At 40.6% G+C, this 23,448-nt stretch overlaps 1 protein-coding gene across 1 annotated transcript; it reads right to left on the bottom strand.

Moving 5' to 3' along the window:
* Positions 1–6,494: 6,494 nt before the first annotated feature.
* On the bottom strand, positions 6,495–22,444 carry si:dkey-195m11.8 (fidgetin). Its single transcript, XM_039796289.1, has 3 exons — positions 22,262–22,444; positions 21,313–21,542; positions 6,495–8,688 (listed from the first exon to the last, which is right to left on the bottom strand). The coding sequence occupies exons 2-3, from the start codon at positions 21,335–21,337 to the stop codon at positions 7,535–7,537; spliced, it is 1,179 nt and encodes a 392-aa protein (XP_039652223.1). The 5' UTR covers positions 21,338–21,542; positions 22,262–22,444; the 3' UTR covers positions 6,495–7,534.
* Positions 22,445–23,448: the final 1,004 nt, after the last annotated feature.

Here is a 23,448-nt window from a genome sequence, read left to right as displayed (position 1 = left end):
AAGACATAGGCGAGGCTGAAAATATTTTTAACACAAGAATCACACTTTGTCAGTGAACTCAACATCATTTAGCTTTACAGATTAAGCAGCCATGCAATATTAGAGTTACTGGAAGAAATCAAAGATGACATTAAATCTCCCACTCAGCGTTCACATCCCATTCCAGCAGTTGTTAAACTCCTCGCTACATTACAAATATTGGCATCAGGATCATTTCAAACAGTCATAGCATCAGCAGTGGGAATATCGCAGTCTGCACTCAGCCATATCATAGCACAAGTACCGCTTTGCTACAGCGCAATTTACGGTATAGTGGGCGGAGGAAGACGCTGATTCCCTGATGGGTGTCAGGGTTGATAAATACTACGCAAAATGTGGAAGCATAGCGTGTGCTATTACAGAACTCGCATAAACAGACGCAGCGCAAACTGTGCTAGTGTTAGTAAATCAGGCCCAGACTACCTGAACGCCTTTTTCTCGTCTCTCTCCACACCTCTGTCTTCAGACTTTCGCGTTTTTACCCTTTAGACGGTAACGCGACGGTGGAGCGTTTTTAAGATTTCCACTCTGGAGGGTGATTTCACTTTTTTGCGTTTTTAAGCCCCAAAAACGCTGTCGCCGTATAAATGAAAGGCACATCTGATAAAATATTTGTTCGTTTTTACCCGCAAGCGTCATCGTGTAAACAGGGCCTCAGACCCAACATCTTGATGTGGGTCTGGCTTATCAGGCTACTTAATTGTTGTATCTTTAAAAATATAATGACAGAGGTTCAAAGCAGGGTTTTGTAGCCTTCAACTAGCCAACACATTATACATACAGTTATATTTTAAAATAATGTATTTACATTTTTTTAAATATGTTTATTACAATTAAAAATATAACCTACGGTATATGTAAAAAAAAATAGAGCAACACCAAAGATTCTTTTGTAGCCTACCTTAAAATAATGTTTCCAAAATCGTTTCAGTGGTTCATCAACTCGTGTCAACAGGGTGAACGGCACTTCTGCATTCGCTTTGCGGGCCTCTATCGGCTATAACCGCACTATTCAAGTTTGCCAGTCGGGTGAGTCGGGTAGTGGATCCTAGTTCGAATGAGACATAGGAAACTAGCCTACAATGGACAATTCCGCTTCCAACCTGTAGGGGGACCGAAGAGGAAAAGTGCTTTGGTGTTGCTTTAACAGAAGGTGAAACCTTCTTTACTGGTTAGCCTGTAAGACAAATTTAAGGGCTCACATTCCCGTTGCAACCTGGTCTCCTATTGTAATTGTAACCCCTCTACAAAATAACACTGCCGAGAATGTAAGGCGGTTGCATTCCCCGGTATATTATTAAAGTAGTCGGCTCTGTTGCTGCTCGCTTTCTGTTCTGGTTTCAGTAAAAAAAGCTCTGTTAGATTTAATTAACAGCAGTTTTATATTACAAATAGGCTAACTTTAAATGGACATACGTCGATCTTCATTACTTTACCCTCAAAGCTCACCTGCTGGTCGGTTTCTGAGGCACGTTCGCGGGCCACCGCCGTCTCCCGGTCCTCAAGTACCCGATGTAACAGAGCCCAACACTGGCCTCGAGTGGTTTGAAATGACCGCGTCAAGTTCAGACCGTGATGTCCTCTGGTCGCCTCTGGTGTTAGCTAACATCCAGAGCTCCCCTCTCTACAGTAAGTCGGTTGCCCGATGTGGTAACGTTAGCCTAGCTAATAGAAATGTGTAAATTATGGTTTACTGTAACTGGGAGTAATTAAGATTTAGTATTGGTCAGATACAGTGAGGAATAAATGTACCTCAAGTCTAGTCAAGAGGAGCATTTCAGCTAATGCAAATGTGACTAAATTTAAAAGTTAATACTTGCATTTAAAGCCAACCACAAAATGTAGGCTAAGTTACTGCTGTTAACTGTTTCTAAAATGCATGGCCAACAAATGTAAAATGGAGGAGGTGGCAATTTGGTTCAAGTAAATTTTTCTGACAATACTTTAATACTTTCACTTGAGTAAAATTTTGAATGGAAAACACATTTTTTTGTAATGGAGTATTTTTCACAGCATTTGTTCTTATATATTTGACTTAATAATAATAATAATAATAATAATAATAATAATAATAATAATACATTTTATTTGGTGGATGCCTTTCTAAATACACAAGGACATCATACATATGTAAAAGGGCATAATTAAAGGATCTGAATACTTCTTGCACCACTACCTCTCTTCCTCAGTTCGAACCTCAGTAAGTGTGTCCATATTTGACTCAAGAACACATGGAAACAAATACTACTGCATTTTACAGACTTTGCAGTCCCATCCACCCCAGTGCAGGACAAACTGACGTTTCCTCTCAGCCTGAAGGAGGAGTTCTGGATACCAGAAAGCAACAGTACGGTATCACCACTGGGTAAGATCCTGAAACATGAGGGTGACAGTGTTGAGTGCAAAGTCCACAGTATATTTACTAGATACCAATTGTGTTATGTATTTTTATTCTTGTTTGTACAAACACCTACAGTGCAAACTGTGCCTACCTTTGGAGAGCAAGAGCTTTGGGAAAGACATCACTCTTTTAAAAGTGGACCTGAAGCCAGCATAGAAATGACTGAAAGAAAACGGAGTAGAGGAGCGAAATTGCAAAGTAAAGACACAAACTGAGCCTGAAGCCTGAAAGCTGTAAGTCATGTTTTGTTCATTTGCTTAGGCCTATGTCTTTTAACCAGCATCATTGCAGACTGTTTGTAAAATGTATTCGTACTCCATCAGTAGGTCCTTAAATATATGTTTATGTGTTCATATTTATTTACCTTATCTTTATCTTCACTATGTTTTGTGAATGACTTTGCAACGCTGTTTTTGTTAGATTTATATCAATAATCACTATTATTTTATCAGTTATTTAATACGAGGTACTTCTTAATAAGACCCTGTAGGTGTCACTGTTATACTTGTTATCTAGCACTGGGCAGCTGCTGTAGCTGCTATTGTTTGTGTAAGTTGGAGACGAAATTGATATCATTGTTAGGCAGACAGAGGTGCTGCATTTTGGCAACGAGACCACATATACATTTCACAGGTCAAATAAATGCGATTTAAAGATGAACTTTTAAACCAGTTACTTTTTAGCGAAAGGTGGCTGGTTGAATGCCTGCAGCCGTCCCACGAATGTGGTTTGAGGTTTGTTTATAGTAAAATATAAGTTTTATGTAAAACAGTTTTGGACAAAGAGGGTTTTGCTGTGAAATACTTTGACGTTGCAGCAGGGTTAGATCAGATTCACTGTGGATGAAAGAACAAAAGTTTCGGACATCTGTCACACGTCAGCGCATGTCCTCCGCCCTCCAGACAATAAAGCTGTGGATAGGGGTGGTGTCCAAGGAAAGAGGGTCAGGATCTTCTCCACTTTTCCTGTCCTTTTATTCTATGCTCTCTTGAGCTTCTTATGGGATCTTCACATAACACAAATGGCCCTGTGGTTCCTCAGCAGTTTTACAACTTGAACTATGTAATATAGTACAAATTATAGGGAAAACGGGACAGTGTTCTGAGACTGGTAGTTACATTAGTTTACCTAGTTGAGTTTAAAAGCAGTTATTTCTTTCCAAAGGAATTTCCTTGAAAGAACGGCTTCATTTAAATCCAAGTAAAAATTTATAATCTTTCATTTATTATAGGAAACTCTACTCCTCTTATATGTTGAATTGTATTATTGCCTGTGGACACAGCTGATCTTCTGTCTACTGACTAAAATACTCTTGATTAATTAATCAAAATTAATTGTACCATCTGAATATAATTAGTGCCAAATTACATGGTTCTTTCCAGGAAATTCCCTAGAAAATTATTTTGGAAATTGTCATGAACATATGGAGCAGAACAAGATTTGAAATTAGCCATCAGCATTGGTTCTTCAGGATTATCACTGGTTGAATGAAGCAAAGTAAATAGTGGAATAAAATCCACCTTAAAACAAAATAATGCCTTTGTTGACAGGAAATTTAGGGTACGGCAAACAGTTTGGTCAGTGTCATGTTGATGTTACAATACTGGGTAAAGGTAGCAATATGTCACTATCACGCTGCAATATGAAATTGGACATCAAGGTTCAACAATAAGAATTGCCCGATGGCCTGGGGCAAGTAAAACGCCATGTCGGGCAAGTAAATATAACAACCCACCGGCCCATTCGGGCATCATCATATCCTAATCATTTGATTTGAATGTGCTGTTGAACAATCAGAAATTGAGTTGGCGCTTGATGCTTTTGACGTTTTTTTTTTCAAAATGTTTTTTACACTTTTAATACTTTCAACTTTTTACGTTTTTGACGCTTTTTTATGGGGTTTTTCAAACTTTTTCAACGTTTTTCCTCGAGGAAAAAAAAATGTATAGGGGCCAGTAAAAATTTACTTCGGGCAAGTAGAATTTGTTTTTACTTGCCCGTCCGGACAATTGAAAAAAAATCTTAGCGTTGAACCCTGGACATGGTCAGTATATTTGCAAAAATAAATCATTAGTATATTTAAGTGAATGATAAACCTTGAACAGTCACGGACAAAAAGACAAAATCAAGATTTTTTTTGGTGTGATATCTTCATTTGACATTTTCCATGACATAACAGTCTTTAGTGAGGTAGACTATAACAGGTCAAGAATTAGAAACATTGCTCCTTAAACTGGCATGTGAAATGACATGAAATAAATATTTCCATGTACAATGTCTTCAAAATGAGGTAGAAATGGTTACAGAGAATGTACAAGATACAACAAAAGAACAACTGAATTAAAAAGATAACACTGAAATGCCATTTTCCATCAGTTGGACAAATTCAACTCCACTTACTTCAATGAATTAGAGTAACATAAAAAAACAGCACATTCTGTTGTTTGTTGCAGTGTGTAGGTAACGTAGAACAAATTTGTTGTGTGGCATTGAAGAGCATTCAATTGTTGTAGCTAAGCGCTTAAATACTTTTAAAATCTGGGGGTAAGAATACATTATTATTTGCATAACACCTTTTTATTTATCTATATTTTTTCTCCAGCATATTTTGAAGCTAAATATTTGTCTGATGAGTTTTTTGTTCAGGAAGTTCAATTTTATAAATGTGCTTATATTTCCAAATTGAAATACTTTTTCATCACATTGAATTTCAGACTAAATTTGAGGCTGCATTTCAGTCTAAATCTTTCTATTAAAGGGGATCCACTCTCTGTCCTTGCTTTTAGGTAAGTGTTCGGCTTTATTTAATTTTGCAGCAAAAATATTAGTATGGCACAACTTATAAAGGGATGGCATAATGGAGCAACAAAGCTACAACTCGGTGAAAAAAAAAGATTTACAGTTGTAACTGTACATATTTTCTGACAGTGCACATACTTGGTAAATATTTAACTTCTCCCTTCTTCATGGTGTCAATTCATGTTAAAGCTCAAATCAAGCTGATTGACTTGTGACACTGTCAAGCTGTTTTCAAAATACTGATATAGGAAAATTGAGATTGGACACTTTATTAAGACATTTAATAAACATACCTATTATAGAGCATATACTGTAATATGTGTACGTCTTGATATGTTAAAAGTTGTTTATCAGGAGTGCTTTATTTTGACAGTTTGTCCACAAAAACACGTTTCCCCACTGCTAACTACACTAACACTTAAAAAAATCTCATTCATTTCTCCACCAAAACCTATAAGAGAATTACGTCTATACATGAAGAAAATATGTTTTATATATCTAAAAACATCATCGATGTACAATATGGCATGTATTGTCCTTTAAAAAAAAAAAATCTGAATTACATTCAACATTTCAGGCCTTGGTACAAAAACCTCAAGTTTAATTTTCCCAGAGCTAAGAAGCTGTGTGTGTGTGTGTGTGTGTGTGTGTGTGTGTGTGTGTGTGTGTGTGTGTGTGTGTGTGTGTGTGTGTGTGTGTGTGTGTATGTGTGTGTGTGTGTGTGTGCGCGCGCACTACTTTCTACTGTTAGTATCAAAGGCCTTGTAAGTTCATTGTTTCCCTGAAGTGTTCAGAGTATGTTTTGCTCTTAATAAAAGCCATGGCTCCGTTTTCATCTTGCTCCATAAAGCTCCCTACAAACAATCTAGACAATAACATACATTCTTATTTTATCATTCTGAGGTAACAATATTCTTCCTGAGTATTCATTAACACGACTATAAATCATCCTTTTGAGAGCCAAAAGTGAAGAGTATGCATATATATATATATATATATATATATATATATATATATATATATAAAATAATACAAGTAAATCCTATAGCACACAAGCGGGTAGATCTTTAAGAATGTCATGTTGAGCAAAAGTTGTTTGAGGCAGTCACTCAGAAGCATTTATCCTCCACTGAGACCTGCATGCCTCTCAGTTTGGGCTGTGCATCCAAACAGAAGTTTAAACAGGCTTATGCGACTTTAAACTGTCTGCTCTAAATTAATTTTAGCAGTATGCAGACCTAAGCTTGGTTGTTTGTTTTTTGGTTGTTTTGTAGATCTGTATAGTCATTATTTAATGTAATAGTTTGACTGTTATAGGTGTAAGCTGCGCCATTATTCGCAGATTCTTGAGAAAATATACCTGTTAGTTTCTGGATCAGCAAAAATCTGCGGGTAAACAACAAGCTTTGAAGATGATCTGCAAATACTCAAATGTTGTCATTGTGTGAATGCTAAATACATTTTTAAATGAACCTAAAATCTTAGATTATTTTCCCAATCTTTCTCAAAACTATTTTCAAGGGTGGCTTCATGTATAATGTAATGTAGTCATTTGATAAGCAGCTTGTTATGTATAAACTGGACAAAAACAAAAGTTGTTGCAGCAATGAAAAAGGATGAGAACAAGAAGCAGGACACCGGGATAGAATAAGATAAAGAACATGAAAAGAAGGGGTAAAGGAAACTGAAAAAAAGTCAAGAATGAGTAAAGGTTGGGGAAAGCGAGGGATGAGCAGGGAAACATTCATTTCTCGAGGCCACACCGAGCCGGAGAGTAAGCTGTGTAAAGTAGCAGTGATTGTGCTGAAGTAGTATGGCAATCTCACCATTTCAGTTATTGCTCTCCTTACTTTTTGGTCGGTAATGATTTTTGTGGTGTGGTAGAACGTATTGCAGTCAAAGGCCTTTTACATACATAATGGCCAAAAATAATTACACCAACGTCTAAAACAGCAACGTTGCAGTGCTGCTGCTGCAGTAGCAGAAAGGAAATAAATAGGATCCTGAGAGAAACAGACACTCATACGTTTGGACTGTCTTAACGCTATCTATGTAGAGAATTCTTTAACCTCACCCCTAAAACTTACCTCAACCTTACATGGCAAAATGTCCCTTTGAATCTTTGGAAAAACATGAATAATGAAAATGTTAAAGGATGCACAAGAAATACCAGTCTTGTGCCCTCTTGTTGTTCACTACTGAAATTAAACCTTTTTCCCCCTTAATCTGTCTGGATTAAGAACCCTGGTTGGTTTCAAAGAGTGAGAGAATCCTCTCAAATGCCGACCAGTGTTGTCAGCGCCCTGCAGTGGGGTCCTCAGATCCTGTGTGCGATGCAGGTATCTTCATAGACATTCTTTGTTGCTGAGGAAAGTTGTGCTCCCCTGACACACTCTCTCCTGCTTGGCCTGATGGTGGGCTGTAGTCCCCTGCCCCGCCATAAGGGGGTGACATCATGGGCTTTCCAGGTTTGTAGGCCTGCGGGTCTGAGGTCGAGCCGCTCATATCGTAGCCATTGCCGTGACCTTTGCTGTGACTGTTTCCATGGCCGTTGCTATACTTTCTGTAGCGCGATCCGTCCACCTCTCCTCCCTCCTGTCCTTCCTCTGCCATCTCAAAGGCCTTGCGTTTCAGTGGCACTCCTCCCTCGGAGCTCCCTCCAAGGCTGTGAGATGGGTAGCTGTAATTGCCCCCCACCATGGTGGGCCTAGGGGCCAGAGGAGTGGGGGCGCTAATCCCAGGGGGCAGGTAGGAGGCACTGGGGTGGCTGTATCCAGAAGACAGGCTTGTTTGGGGGTAGCACCCTGGAGGGTAGTTGTAGACAGGAGTGCTGGCGCTGTAGCTGGGCACCAGAGTGGGTGCGGCCTGCAAAGAGTGTAGAGGGGCAGGGGGAAGTGCTGCGCTGGGCTGAGGGCAGTATCCTGAGGACAGGTAGGTGCTGTTGTAGGCAGGATGGTATTCCTGAGATGACGGGGCACTGCAGGAGCCAGCGCCACTGTAGCCTGGCTCAGAGGCCAAGTTACTGCTCACTACTGTCACACTTCCTGTGGTTGGGATGCCCACAGATGCAGAGCCCACCTTGGTGCCAGTTAATGCCTCCATTCCAGGATAACACTCCATGCCCTGACCCAGTGCCCATGGCTCAGATTCAGCTTTCAGGAAAGCTCCAGGCTCTGAGTAGGCCCCTGTAGGAGGGCGTTCATAGGACAGCTCCAAGCCCGAGTACTTCTCAGCGTAGCGTTTGAGCAGAGAAGAAGCAGTAAGGGCTGATATGTCATCACTTGCCCAAGGGTAACCTGCAGGGGCATAGCTACGGCGACCAGCCGTAGCATAGGGGTCGTGTTTGTGGGCAGACGGCGGCGAGGTAGTAGAGGTGACATCTAGGTGCTGCTCAGGCCACTGAGATAAGGGGGCGGCGTGCTCCGGGGACCAGTGCATCTTCAACAGACCTGAGAGAAACAAGAACAAAGCTGAATGAGTCCACACAGTCGTGAAGGGATGTATCAGATGTTTTAAATTAGGAGTAGGCCCAAATATATGCAACATTTTGTCTTGACCAGATATTTGAGGTATTTTGCCTCCTGTGTCTTTCAAAACTCACAAGCATGCTAAGAGACCGGCAGCTTCATGAATATCTGCCCTCTTAATCACATTGGCTAGCAATGGCTTCAGTGTTTAGCCTGTGCTCTTCTACACAGTTTCATCCAGGCAGGGGACAACTGTTCTAATCTTTATGTGAAGCCGGCAACATAGCCCCCAGCCTGGTCTCCACGGCGATAAGCCTCTATCAGCCCACAAGCTGCCCTGTGCCTTTGCCTCTCTCACATTAGGGCCATTGTTGTCTCTCTGTGACTCTCTTAGTCCACAAAGCCACCCCCACTGAGCATGTGATCTAATTCGGCCTGAACCTCAGGGGTCTGTTGGACAAGGGGAATAGGAGGTAGGGGGGTTCAGAGTGTGGAGGGGGGATCAGAGTAGTTTTTCATCATACTACATAGAGAGACTGGACCACTATATCTATGAACACTGTTACAAGTGCACCAATTGATTGAGCAGTCAAAAAATCTGATTTTCATGTCCCATGTGTGATTATACATTTACACAAAGAGAGTAATCCGCTGGTTTAGTGGTCGTGGGTTTGATTGGCTTTTTGCAGGCCTTGTCTTTTTGAACTGGCATTAGGCTGACATTCCAGGCATTGCAGAGTATTATTAAACTGTCCTGACCCCAGGCCTTAGCCAGAGGGGCTTCCCTACAACAGCACTGGACAGAGGAAGTAGTTACTGCCTCAGTTTAACCAAAAAGGGGGGACAAATAATTCCTCTGTCAGTATAATTTTTTAATTGGCACCAATAGCATGATATGTTCTCTTGCTATATTAGGGCATAAATGTATCTTTCCTTAGTAACTGTTGTGATATCTGGCATTTTGCCTTCAATGGATCAGACAATGTAATTATGCAATTAGTGCTATTATTAACAAACTGTCATCTTAGTGGTGCATAATAAAAAATACGCCATGACTTTTAACAACCATGTGCAACGTGTTGTGATTGTGTCGTGAGTTACAGTTTAATTTAAGGCTAGGGTTGCGTCTAAAAATTATTTCATCGTTGATTAATCTGCTCGTAATTCTTTTGACTAATTGATACATTGTTTTCTCGATAAAATAGTGGAAGATGACCAATGAAATTTCCCATAACAGTCTGAAACCAAAAGGTATTCAATTTACAATTATATAGTATGTGGAATCAGATAGGGGTGTAACAGTACTGAAAAGTCACGGTTTGGTTTATACCACGGTTTAGGAGTCACGGTTCGATGTGAGTCCTGCATAGTGGAAAAATAAAAACAAATGCATAAGGATACATTTATTTTAAACAGTCAGGGCAAGTGTCGAAGATCCTCTTGCTGGGGACTGAGGCAACTTTGGTATACTATTATTATATATATATTATGAAAATAAGGAACATTTCAAACATTTCTGTATTACACTGTACCATCCCTGAACAAACATGTTTAAAACTTGTGCATAAGGAGGAGTGTTTCAGTTAGTTCCACCTTGGCTATATTTACACATTTAAAGTACCAAAACATTTACCATCCCAGTGATCGGCACATCAGAGGCCTGTACTACGAAGCAAGATCAACATGGCCTGGATTTCTTTCAGTAATCCGGCTTCACCTAACCTAACAACCGCGGTCCCGCATAACCTGTACTACGACGCTGGTTATCAACTAGTTCAGTCAACTCAGGGTTTCCCAATCCAGCGGCGCGCGCGTTCACATAAAAGAGGCGAGGTTTGCGCACTACGACCAATCGGCAAACATCTACCGAGGCGGTATATTTTAAACAAGAAGAGCAAACTATAATTCTACATAAATATGAAGAACACAGACACGGTTTTACAGGCATAACGCAATACAGTCGCTGCTTCCTAAAACAGGAAGGAAAGCTGGCAAAAAAAAAATAAAAAATAGCCGACGCTGTAGATGTTTAAATCACAACGCTTATTAATATCACTTCCTCATCAGTCAGGACTAGGGTTGGGTATCGTTTGGTTTTTTTTCGATTCCGGTGCTAAATCGATACTTTTAAAACGGTGCCGGTGCCTAAACGGTGCCTGAACCGGTACTTTTCAATAAAGTTAAAAAAAAAAAGAAGAAGAAAAAAAATAAGGGTAGTAAACAACAGTCAGTGACTTGTTTATTGCTAAGGCCATGGTCAAAATTAAAGATTTAATAATAATGTAATAACTATAACAATAACTTATTTCACCAGTAAATTGCTGTTGAACCCCAGAAGGGAAAAAGGTATTTTACAAATACTGTGAATGCACCACGAGGCTACCTGTTTTAAGTGAATGCACCGTCTGTGTTGTTTAATTCCGACAACGGCAGCTGCAAGTGAACGCACTGTCTGTGTGTTTAATTCCGACCATATAAACATACTGTATATCTATGAATTCCGACAACGGCAGCTGCTGCGCTGCAGTGCAGACTGTTACATCCCGCTGTTGAAGTCCTCCACAGTGAAATACAGTCACACTTTACACTGTTTAACGTTAGCTGTCAGCATTTTACCGGTGTTTAATCCAGCTGCTAGCTAAAGGTAGGCTAACGTTACATGCTGTCAGGTGTAGTGTAAAGTCAAGCACCGAAATGAGGCACCGAAACCTTCGTTCTTATTCGGTCTCGTTACTACCGTTTACGTCGGCACCGGTTCCCTATTGGCACCGAGTTTCGGTACCCAACCCTAGTCAGGACCAAGATCTGACCATAATTACACTTGTGCTTTCCATAAAGTGTCGTTGCTTTAGCCTATAATTTCAGTTGCAGTGGGAAGCGATCGTGAGAGCAAATAAAAAATATAAAAACATAATTCAAACCGATGATATGCGCATTACGAGCCCGCAGCTCAAAGCCCACAATTTTTAATTTCCTCCCATTAAAATATATATATATATATATATATATATATTTCATACAAAAACCAATCAGGGAATGTTAACGGGTTGTCGATCTCTAAATGTTTTAACTTTTGCGAGCGCACCTCTCTCTCTCTCTCTCTCTCTCTCTACCGAGCTCTACGTCGATCTTCTAAGAACGGTGAAGCAGTTATCAATCGAGTATTGATTGGTCAGTAGGCGGTGCTTTAAGACCGGTTGATCTCTGATCTCCGACTTAACCTGCTCCCGACCAGGTTAGGTGTTCAGCATGAGTTACCACGGCGATTGAACCCGATAACAACTAATCCACCTTCGTAGTACAGAAAATCCTGGGTTGAACCTGAAGTTAGCTCGTTAACACCAAATCCTGCTTCGTAGTACAGGCCTCTGGCTGATGCCATCGATTGTTTGTTAGCATGTGTTTCCATCACATAACCAACGGTGGAGCAACACTGACACACACTGTCCTCATCTTATACACAACTCTCTGTCCGTTGCCATTGTACTTGACCTGGAAACCGCAGACGGGTCTTCCAGCTCCTGCGTTTCATTTACACCTGCCATAGTATGACTGACTTGCACTCCACTTTGTTGCGAAAATAATTGCTGATTAATTATCTGCCCATCTAGTAATCGACTAATTGTTTCAGCTCTATTCAAGCCCCTTTTCATCTAGATGTTCTACGTTTTGGGCCAAGCCTGTTTTTGAAGATTTTATTAGGAGAAATGCAAAGAATCAGGAAATAATTGCAGCAGAGGTAGGTGTCTACATGTGGATTATGGCAGGTTGTGTCACATGTTCACCAGGACCAACAGATGGGCCTCAAACGATCCCTAAATCAAATGATCCTTCAGCCCAATAATCCCACTCATCCAATCCAGGGATCGCAGTGCTCTCAACCAGCACAAGCTCCACCCCGGATTGGAGAAATCCCTATGCTCCTGGGTATTCTGACTGGTCATGGTGCTTATCCCGGGAACAAAAACATAATTGGCACAGAGCAAAAGAAAGGCTTATATTCCCACCAACACACATTCATACCTGGGTAAACACAGCACCACAAAAATGCTCAACAGGAAGGAATATGAGAGATACTTCTGTACACTGAGGTTAGAATCAAAATGACTGCATATCATGACCCAGTAAAACACTTAACCCTGACTAGTGGCTGTTGATTCATTGTATTTCATAGTGATCTACAGGTCAAGGCTCGATTAGCGAATGGGTCTACTGGGCACTGTGTTTAGGGAGCTCCTAAGTCCCCTAAACGCAGTGCCTGCTGTAAAGCCACTGTTACATTTCTCATTACAGATCCAAAGGGTTCAGTCATTTATGTCAAATCAGAGGCCAAAAAAGTTCTTCTGAAAAACCTGAAGGAATAAAGTAAATGTTCACAACTAAAAGGCCATCACAACATCTTCAGAGGGAGTGTTTATCCCCTCATGTTTTCTGTAGATGTTAAGATTTTATTTTTCTCTCTATTGATACCGATCACCCATCACTTCCCTTTTTTGAGTTGTTCCTCCTTCCCCGTATTGAGGGACTATAAGGATAGAGGGTGTCGTATGTTGAACAGATTGAAAGCTCTTTTGAGGCAAAAAAAAACAAAAAACAGTTATGTGCAGAAAACATCAGACTAATACTGGTGATGCTGATTGCAGGCATGAGCCAATCGTTTGCTGCTTTACCTTCAACCTACTCCTCTTTCCCTATCTCCACCCGATGGTCTATAATCTATCCGAGACATCAGAGACATGCAGTCTGGGTAGGCAAGCTAGGCACTGCCTACCCTGCCAAAATTCAAACATAAAAATGTTTATTAAATAATTTTATTTAATAAATTTGTATTTGTATTTTTACTGTTTATTCTTGTTATTTATATATGCAATGTGTGTTATTCCAATTGTTTAGACGTTACGATGAGAAATGTAGCAGTTACACATAATCAAATACAAAAAAAATGGTAGAATAAGCAGTGCTTTTACTGTCCATTCATTGCAGACAACAAGTTAAAAACCCATGTTGCGCAGGCGCACTTCGATCCTGTATTCTTCAACATGTACGGCAAAAAGCACAACTCTGCTGTGCCTTTGCGCGGAAATGTGTTATGCCAGTCATCTCCGTTAGATATCAAACATGGACCAATTAAAATCGAGATATTACTGGACATTTGCGCAGCTATCATCATTACACCAGCTACAGTGAAAGCGTAATCTCCGGTGAAATTCAAAGTCAAAATGACAGCAGCGGTGTCCGCCAATATCACAGAGTTAAGGAATTTCTCCAAGCTCTATTTTAATTAAAAAAAGGAGTTAATAGCAAGAGGGAGGTCTACGCCAGCCTTAGATGGACTACTGCAGCAAAAGGGACAAAAAATTGTCCAATTGTTTCAGACTGGTATGGAAGAAAAGATTGTCTATGTGGCTGTGCTAACAATCAGCGGCTGTACTGCTATCCCTGCCTGCTTTTTTCAACGAGTCAGACTGTTTGGACTTCAACAGGATACTGTGATTTGAACAACCTGCCCGCAGCTTTAACCAAGCATGAAAAGTCGTCCAGTGTCAAATTACGCTGAAAACCTTCGGTAAATCTCAGATCGAACAAGCACTTGACGAGCAAAGGAGGCTGAATATAACCTACCACAATGAAGAGGTAAAGGAAAACTGAGAAGTTTTGAAGGATCTGATAAATGCGACCTGCTTCCTTGCAACGCAAGAGCTTGCTTTTCGTGGCAATGATGAAAGCGCTAGCTCTAGCAATAGGGGCAATTACATCAAGTTGCTTGGATGTGCTAGCTGAGAAAGACGAAAGGTTAGCTAGACATCTACGTACATCTACTGTATAAGACGTGTGGTTGAATTAATGACGACTGCAAGACATTTGCCTTCATATTCAATTGAGCAGTGTGTGTTTTCATTGTTGCTGACTGACAAACATAACTGTGCAATAATTAAGGATAAAAATGGTTGCATTCTGATGCTGGACATTGGCTACTGGTGTGTGTGTGCGTGTGTGCGAGAGAAAGAGAGAGAGAGACTGTGAGAGTAGTACACGATATGTCCTGATTGGAAATTTATTGATATCGACCGTGCGTGTGTGCCACGCTTGTGCATAACGTTTACTGTTTTGACGTATTAGCCTAAACCATGGACCTTTTCCACAGCAGACATTTTGACTTGTCATAGTAGGAAAAGCACAGCTGAAATTGATAACCGTAATGATTGCTCAATTCCATCAACTGTCCCAGTAAGATATTCCAGTGAATCAGCATGCACAATACCAGGGCCTCTCCTAAGTGGAATGCAGCCATCATTAATGGTTATGAATACACCTGCTTTTCCTACTATGACATGTCAACATGTCTGCCGTGAAAAAGGTCTATAAATTAGGTAATCTGGCTTTCATAACTCAGTGCCTAGCCTCTTACTGACATCACCGCACGTCACTGCGAGACATGTGAGACCGCAGTAATCTAATGTGTCTGGAATCCTCGTCAAAATGCAGAGGAGGAATGTGAAAACTGAGGATCACTCTGAGTCAGATGATGGAAGAGTGAACTGGAGGGTCAGGATGGGTTAAAGGGTAACCCTATTTTCCTGTTTTTGTGTCTAAGTGACTGATGGGAACAACAATCTTAGAAATTTGTCCAGTATTAAGCAAGAAACAAATATTCTAAGTGTCTGACAACATTATGGAAAGGATCCCTTCAGAGATAGACCCTTAAAAAAGCAATACTTATAGCATGTATAGAGACAACATATTTTCACATGTAAATCGGTAAACTGTGTTTAATTTAACCAAAACTAGAGTTGTGATGGTTTGAAAAGTGGAAAGAAGACCCAAAACGGCTATTCATAGTTTTATTTTGTTTCTGTCGACTTTGAATGAAGTGTATTTTACGATGCTAAAATGACGTGGGTTTAGCGAACGCAACATCGCAGATGTTTTTATGTTTTTTATGTTACTCTTTAACAGAAAGGTCAACCTCCTTAGAAATTCTTTCCATAATGTTGTCAGACACTTAGAAGATTAATCTGAGCCTGTCCGTAGCAAAACGAACTTTTTTGTGAAGGTAAATACAAGCTGGACAATTGCCCCATTAACTTACATTGTAGCTTGTTTCGCTGCTGCCGACTGCAGCGATCTTGCTTAATACTCGACTCATTTCAAAGATTGTTGTTTCCATCAGTCACTTAGACACAAAAACATAGGAAAATAGGGTTAAAAAAAGGTTGGAAAAAAACGGTAGTTACCTGGAACAGACTGAGTAAACCAGAATAATGGATTGAGCACACAAGGCTTATGGGAGTGTCACTGCTCTGTGTACAAGAATTAAAGAAGCATCACTACTGGTGAGCTTACTCCTTATGTTGGCTTTAAGCCTGTAACTTTGATGAGGGCTTAATTCCAAGGCGATGCAACACAACCAATGCAGAGCAGGTTCCTGCAAATGTGGCTGAACTACTACTGAACACCCTTACTCATCAGCTCCCTCTCTTTGGTAAAATATGCTAAATTTGCTGTCTGCCCCACGCACCCACCTTAAGACCCGTGGTGGTCGAGCTTTGAGGGTGTTGCACCTAAATTTGCTTGCATTTGATGTATTATTGGTAATTTCAATATGTACTGTATTCTTAGTTTTGCACTTTATAAACACTTGGCTCGGGTGGTCATTTCCCCTTCTATGATTTATTTCTTGTATGTTGTTTTATGCCCTTTGTAAAACACTTTGTGACTATGTCTGCGAAAAGAGCTATACAAATACATTTTACGTATTGATCATTATTGTGTGCAATAACACAAAATGATGATGATTTTATATATTATATAAATATATGGCTACAAAATAGTGACTTGTGCATTAATGCTGGTAATGATTCTAGTGTCAAATTTCCACAGATTTCTATTTTATGGACAAAACTGTTAATTCTTACATATAGGCAGATGCAACTCTAGATACAAGTACATAAAGTAGATCTACTTAATAAAGGGTATACCACCATAATAAAACACTAATTAGTAAAATTACTGAGATGTCTCAAAATGTGGAAAACTACTAGTTACTGTAACTGCTCTCTTTATCAGCTGACCAATATTATACATTTAGTTATGTCCACATTATATTGCCTGTAGCAGAAGTTCTTTCAAAATGTCACTCTTTACACACAGAAAGATAGTCTTAGTCTTAATAGTGACATTTTACCAAGATTGTCTTTATAAGATGAAATTTAAGATAATGCTTACATGTTTGCTTATTTTCCAGGAAATTCCTACGACAGATTAAAACCTCTTATTGTTCACGAGTGTTGTAACATCAGACATCTGTGTTAAAGTGAGGATATTAGGGAACAGGGTTTGCGTATTAAGAGGGATGAGTGAGGGAGCCCCTAACCCTAATCTAGCACCTCATGTTGGCTCGGGGCTTGGAAACTCCCCTTCATTCCTGGCCATGCTTGGCTTACCAAGAGCCAAAGATGAGTACTAAGCCGGCTTGGTACTATGACAGCTTTCCTTAATCATTGTGATTATCATACTGCCGACAAGCACTAGTGTTTCTTCTTTGTCTTTGTTTGGCTACTGGACACATCAGATGAAGGGGAAGCTCACAGGGATGAGAAAAAGATAGAAACAGGAACATAAAAGATCAGTTGGTTTGTATTAAAAGAAATACAGTATGTATGCCACGCTGTCAGTACACTGTTTTGAACGTGCGCCTATGTTACTCTTATTTGTAATTCTGTGTAGGCTCTAACTGTTCATTTCTGTACAGAGTTGTACAATTGTGTCACTTCTAATGTTTAGTGATCTTGCACCATGAATTTAAAGACACACTTTAGTCAAATGCCACTGTCACAATACACAATATACAGTTGACATGTTAGCTCATGTCTCCAAAAAGCACGGTGTACCCCACCTTTTCTTGCCAGAGCCCTTTGCAGGTGGGGTTTTCTTTCTCATTGAAATGAATGAGAATGCCTAATTGTTTGTATCTTTGCAGATTACTTAGACACCTGATAAATAAACCTTCGATACCGGACGTTATGTAATGAGTGAAGCTTGAATAACATAGTGAAGTGTCACAGTAAAAACTTTTGCTATAATGCATTTATTCTAAATCCAAATGTAGTTATGTTTACGTACTCTCGCATTCACTTCTTCCCATAGACCACTAACAGTTGTGGTGAAGAGAATGTTTACCCTTCAAAATGGCTTCGCTAGATGAAAAATAACCAATTTGTGTAGCATTATTGAGAAGAGCGAGATAACATCAGAAGAGGAGATGGCCTGTTAGAGCACGGGATGTGTTGAGGCAAGAGGGGATCAAACAAAACGAGGTTAGAGGGAAATACTAACATCCCAAGCAGACCAATCCTGCAGACCCTACATGTAGTTATATACACCTGGTTGGAGGCATACAGTATGTAAGCTGCAGCAAAATGTCTCTGTGAATCAAAAGAAACATCAAAGTCACCTATCTCTCTGCTGTGTGTGTAACCATTACTTCTTAATGAGATAGGTCATCGATAGGATATGCAACAAATTCATCAAATGATTTTCTCTTTCAATTATGCAAGTCATTGGGGTTTTCTATGTGTCAGTGGAGTCTAGCCTGACTCGTGGTCCACTGCATGGTCAAGATGAGTAATTAGGGCTTAATTAGATGAAAGTACGTGTGGGGGAGGTGTTGACTGGAATGGGGATTTGGGGGTTGCGAGACATTAGAGGAGGTTTTGCTGGCCGGTTGGTTGGCTAGATGAGGAGTGCTTTTACTCCACTTACAATAATCAAAGACTTACATTTCCTGAGGATGGACAGACACCTAGAAATATACACACACTAAGCTGCACACACAGACTCAAGCTAACTCCTATACTGTGCTTTGGGTGCTGTGTTTAGCTTCAGCTGGCCAACAGGCAGAGGAGCTCTTGGTCATCTATGGGATGAGTCAGGCTGCTGGAATGTCAGGAATCTAACCTGAGATCTATTTACAAAGCACATATCCTCTCTGTTCGTTTAACACACACTGTCCACTCTAAGGCTAAAGGAAAGGAGGGAGAGAACATGCACGTACAGTGCTGATGAATGACCCTATCAGCTGTTTGCACATTATTGGGCGATTTGTATTAGTTAGAGTTAATTTACACCACTGCTTGTAAGATCAATATAGAACACATCAGAAGAGAAATGGGATATTAATATACATGGAGAATGTCAGGATTCTTGTGGCAGTGGACAATGGACTGCACACACATGACACAGCTATCTCTGTCTGCCTTCCATTCAAAGTAAATTAGGGTTAGATTGTTATGTCAGCAATGACCATAGTCTAAAACGGTAAAGCCAGTGTTTGAAGGACGATCTGCTGAGGAGAAAACCCTCCCTCTCCCTCCTCTTTCCCTTCCCCCTTTTCTCCAGGCCCACACAGTCCACCAGGCCACACTGCTGTCAGCCAATCAACTACTGTACCATATCTAATGAAGTTTTACACACCTCTAACCTACAAGTCATTTCTAACTACAAATCACATGACAATTAAAATCAGAATATGGCTTTTCCTGTTCAAACGGACACATCCAATCACACAGATTTATCTTGAAGCACGACTGAGAAACTGGTTTAGGTGAATTCGTTTTTATCCTCCTTTTCCGCTCAATTTATTTTTCAATCAGATTTTTCCCAACAAGACTCCCTTTCTGGAGCCTCCCTCCTTCTCTCTATGCTGAAGCAAAGACAGGGCTGTGTGTCCGAGCCTGTGTGGTCAGTTTCCCCCTCCCCCACTCCTTTAGCTCACACACATGTGGCAGAAGCTGGCCTGGCCCCTCTTTGCTTATTGTGTCCACTCATATATCAGGCTGCAGCTGACCAGTGCCTCCTCACGTCCCCTCCATCTGCCCTTCACTTTGCTCTTTCTCTGTCATTGTACTGCCATCAGCATGGCTCTTTACTCTAACACATAATGAGGATCTAAGGTGTGCTACAATTTACTTAACAAGCCTTCATGATTACTATGGAGGACTAATGTTAGAGGGCTAAAAAGGGCTAAAACTTCTAATAATCATTATGGTCAGAGCCCTTAATGAGGTGTGGGTAATAATTGTGATTGTGTGTGTGTGTGTGTGTGTGTGTGTGTGTGTGTGTGTGTGTGTGTGTGTGTGTGTGTGTGTGTGTGTGTGTGTGTGTGTGGAGGCGAAGGGTGATGTTTATTTGTCCCTCTATACAGGACTAATGAGAAGCTGGTGACACTAGGTTGCTAACGACCTAACTTTCATTCACATAATCGCTTCACCCTGGTAACTGGCAGCTAAAAAGGACTAAAACTTCTAATAATCATTATGGTCAGAGGCCGTAATGAGGTGTGGGTGACTGTGATTGTATGTTTACTTGTTTGTGTGTGTGTGTGTGTGTGTGTGTGTGTGTGTGTGTGTGTGTGTGTGTGCGCAGATGGACAAGAAATGTGTAAGCCTGTGATATTTGATTAAAGTAGTTGTGGTTGTAAAAAAATAAATGCCATCATAGGATTGTGTGTAGTTGAAGTTTCTGTGGGAAGAAATCTAAGGAGACGCTGGGACTCTTTTTGAGGGAGGAATGTGACAGACGTATGTTACTAAAACTTCTGTCTGCTCATAAAACTCCCACCGTCTCCCTAGAAGTTTTCCGTTGTTTATCTATGTGCATCTGTGTAGCTCTTTAGAATATTATAACTTAGAAGTAAATCCCTGTTGCATTATTCCAATCAGGTTAGCCTTGTAATCCTTTTAAGCTTGGCCTAATCAATAGCCCAGTCAATCAATATAAGCATATTCATCAGCCTGGATAGCAACCTCTCATGATTAGCACATATACAAGTGAGGCCTGTACTGTGATGCGTCACAGAGATTTATGTGATTTAATCTGCTTTTACATACTAATGTTGCACATATAGAAACAGATCTGTCCAATCTAGTAACACTGGAAACAAAATGTTGCTAAGTTGGTTTTTATGCATGTTTCAGCATAAAACACCATCATCATAGTTTGATATACATACATTGAAACATAAGTTATTTTTTCCTTAAATGAAGATACATTAAGGGTGTCTCCAGAATCTCACGATGTGATGGTGCTATCATTGTTTAAAAATAAGTATAACCAACGTTTTAGGTATCTTCCATTCTAAAAGAAACTGCTCTGCTGCACTCCTTCGCCATGTTCACGCTGCTCCTTAGAAGAGACAGACAGCGGCGCTTAAGTTGCTGTGTGTCTAAACAACTTGTTATTATATATACTATATTCACATGGAGTGGCTGAAAAAACAGCGACTGAACACTTTCTCTGAAATTCCTCAATGCAAGCCTGGAGACTCAGCTGTTAAAGCCATTAGCATATCTTTCTTCTCAAAATGACTTCTCAGAGACCCCCCAGCCACTCACTTCCCTCTACTGAGCCACAGGAGATGAGTCCTGGACAAAAGAGGAGCCAGAAGAAGACGTACAGAAAAACAGATTCAAATTAATACTAGGTCACATTGTTCACGTACAATATGCAAACAAGACCCATCATTAGACATGACCGTACAACATTAATCCAAGCACAGTCTGTGTACACACATTTAAAAAATAAAAAATAAAAGCAGTGCAGACTTACTGTATGGGGTGACAGGACTGAGCATTCTGCAGCCCTGGCCCCAGGTAAAGAGGAGAGGACCGGGTCCACTTGGTGCTAGTGAGGGCCCAGCTGCATGCTGCGGGGCCTCCCCGGGCTACTGCTTCTCTTGCTGCTGGTGGTTGTGTGGCTGTTGGCTCGGCTAGTGACTGGCCTGCTGGACCCCTTCATGGTTCATTTCACAGTTCAACACCGCTCCGACACACTGCCACCTGAATAGCACACACATGCCAGTGTAAGAGCCAGAAGACACAGTGAATGAGATGATGTTTATTTTGATTATTTTAGTACAAATAATAATAAACCTAATTTGCTTGCATGTGTCATTAATTCAGTATTCCTATTATTATTTTTTATTATTATTATAAGACTATTGTGAAAATACCTTTTGGGAAATAACTTGCAGAAAGCAACTGATATTGACTCGAGCGACCGATTAAAACAGAGTTTGAATGCTAAATGCCCTGACAGAGAGGGGGCTTTTACTATCAGACCTCAGCACCGCATGGCCAAGCAGAGACAAGTTTCTAATTCTTTGAAGCCACCCACGTTTCAACACAAACACTGCAATCTACAATAGCAAAAGTAACTTTGTACTCTCTGCTGAGCAAGGAAGCTATCATGTCTCCCATGGAACACATGAGGGAGAAAACTGCAGAATGAGTGTAGAATAGGGGAGTGCTGTGTGACATGTAACCTGGTTTGACACAGAGGACAAACTATTGAGAATGTCATACATATGTATAAAGAGGATAAACTATAACAGTACAATGGAGTAAGCAGCACATAAAAGAGGGCATCTCACACAGAAAGAGAATAGAGAGAATTGAAAATGACAGGAATGTGCAAGAAGCAGCAGAAACATTGTCATTACTGCTGCAAGGAGATAAAAGCTAAATCTTTTTCAACAAGTGAGTATATGGTTACTGACCTGATCGTGCCTGGATTAGCTCGATGAGTGGTTCAGTTAGGAAAGTAATCCACTATTCCACAAAGTACAACAGAGGAGCCAACGTAAATGTTTATGTGTGAGTGTGAGCGTGTGTGTGTGTTTGTGTGTGTGAGAGGCTTGTGCTCTCTTCTGGGACCCTCCTACTCTCCTACACTCCTTGCTCGCCCTCCAGCTTCCCTCTCCCTCCCCCCTCTCGCTCTCCCTCGCCCAGTGACAACAGAGCAGCACATACATCCCCTCCCCCAACCACGCCACCCCTCCCCCTCCTCCTTCTCCCTCTCTTTTGTTAAAACTATTTCAGCAGGAAGAGAGAGGGAAAAAGTGACCAATCATGCAGTGTCAGAAAAGACAGAGAAAGAAAAGACTGTTTCCCCCTGTTGCTGTGTGTGTGTGTGTGTGTGTGTGTGTGTGTGTGTGCGTGTGCGTGCGTGCATGAATTTCTACGTGTGTGCAAGTGTGAATGCATGTTTTTTTATTTATTTATTGTAGACCTTCAGTGTGATGAATGAGCATGTGGGACACATGCTACTGAAAAATAGTGAATTTTCTTCTTCACTGATCACATGAGAAGTTCAGTTATTGTCAATGACTTTTATTGATCTGGTACATTGATCTTAGTGGTGTTGGGAGGGTGAAGTTGAAACAACCATGTCAATATTACCTAATTCTTATGTCCTGTGGTACCCCATCCCCCCTTACACACACACATACACACACAGCCTGCACACATGCATGGGCAGCAGTAAATGACCTCCGCATTGGCCTCAAATCTTTGACTAAGAAGTGGGTACATTTCTTTACCTGTAATGTATCAATATCTGCTATTCTTATACACACCTCTTTTATATTGTTTTCCATTTAACTCTTTCCCTTAAAACCCTGTTTTGCTCCCCAGTCCTTCATACATAGAAACACAGCTGTGGCTCTGCATTTAGAGTTATGGAGGAGGCGGGATAAGCTGGTCCACTCCTCATGTTACTCTGCTGTAAACATTCAAGGCCTTGCAGGACACACTCCTACTGCTGTACCAAACACACACACAGGCACGTTTGACATGTGTGAGCCATGTTTCAGAAAGTGGTCATTCACAGCTCAAACTGTAACTTTCCTTTGCAATTTAATTTTATTGGACCGTAATCACATGACTATGATTACAAAGCAGTTTT

The sequence above is a fragment of the Perca fluviatilis genome, chromosome 4 (assembly GCF_010015445.1).
Source record: "Perca fluviatilis chromosome 4, GENO_Pfluv_1.0, whole genome shotgun sequence".
Classification (NCBI taxonomy): Eukaryota; Metazoa; Chordata; class Actinopteri; order Perciformes; family Percidae; genus Perca; species Perca fluviatilis.
This window is presented reverse-complemented; position numbering and strand designations above follow the sequence as displayed.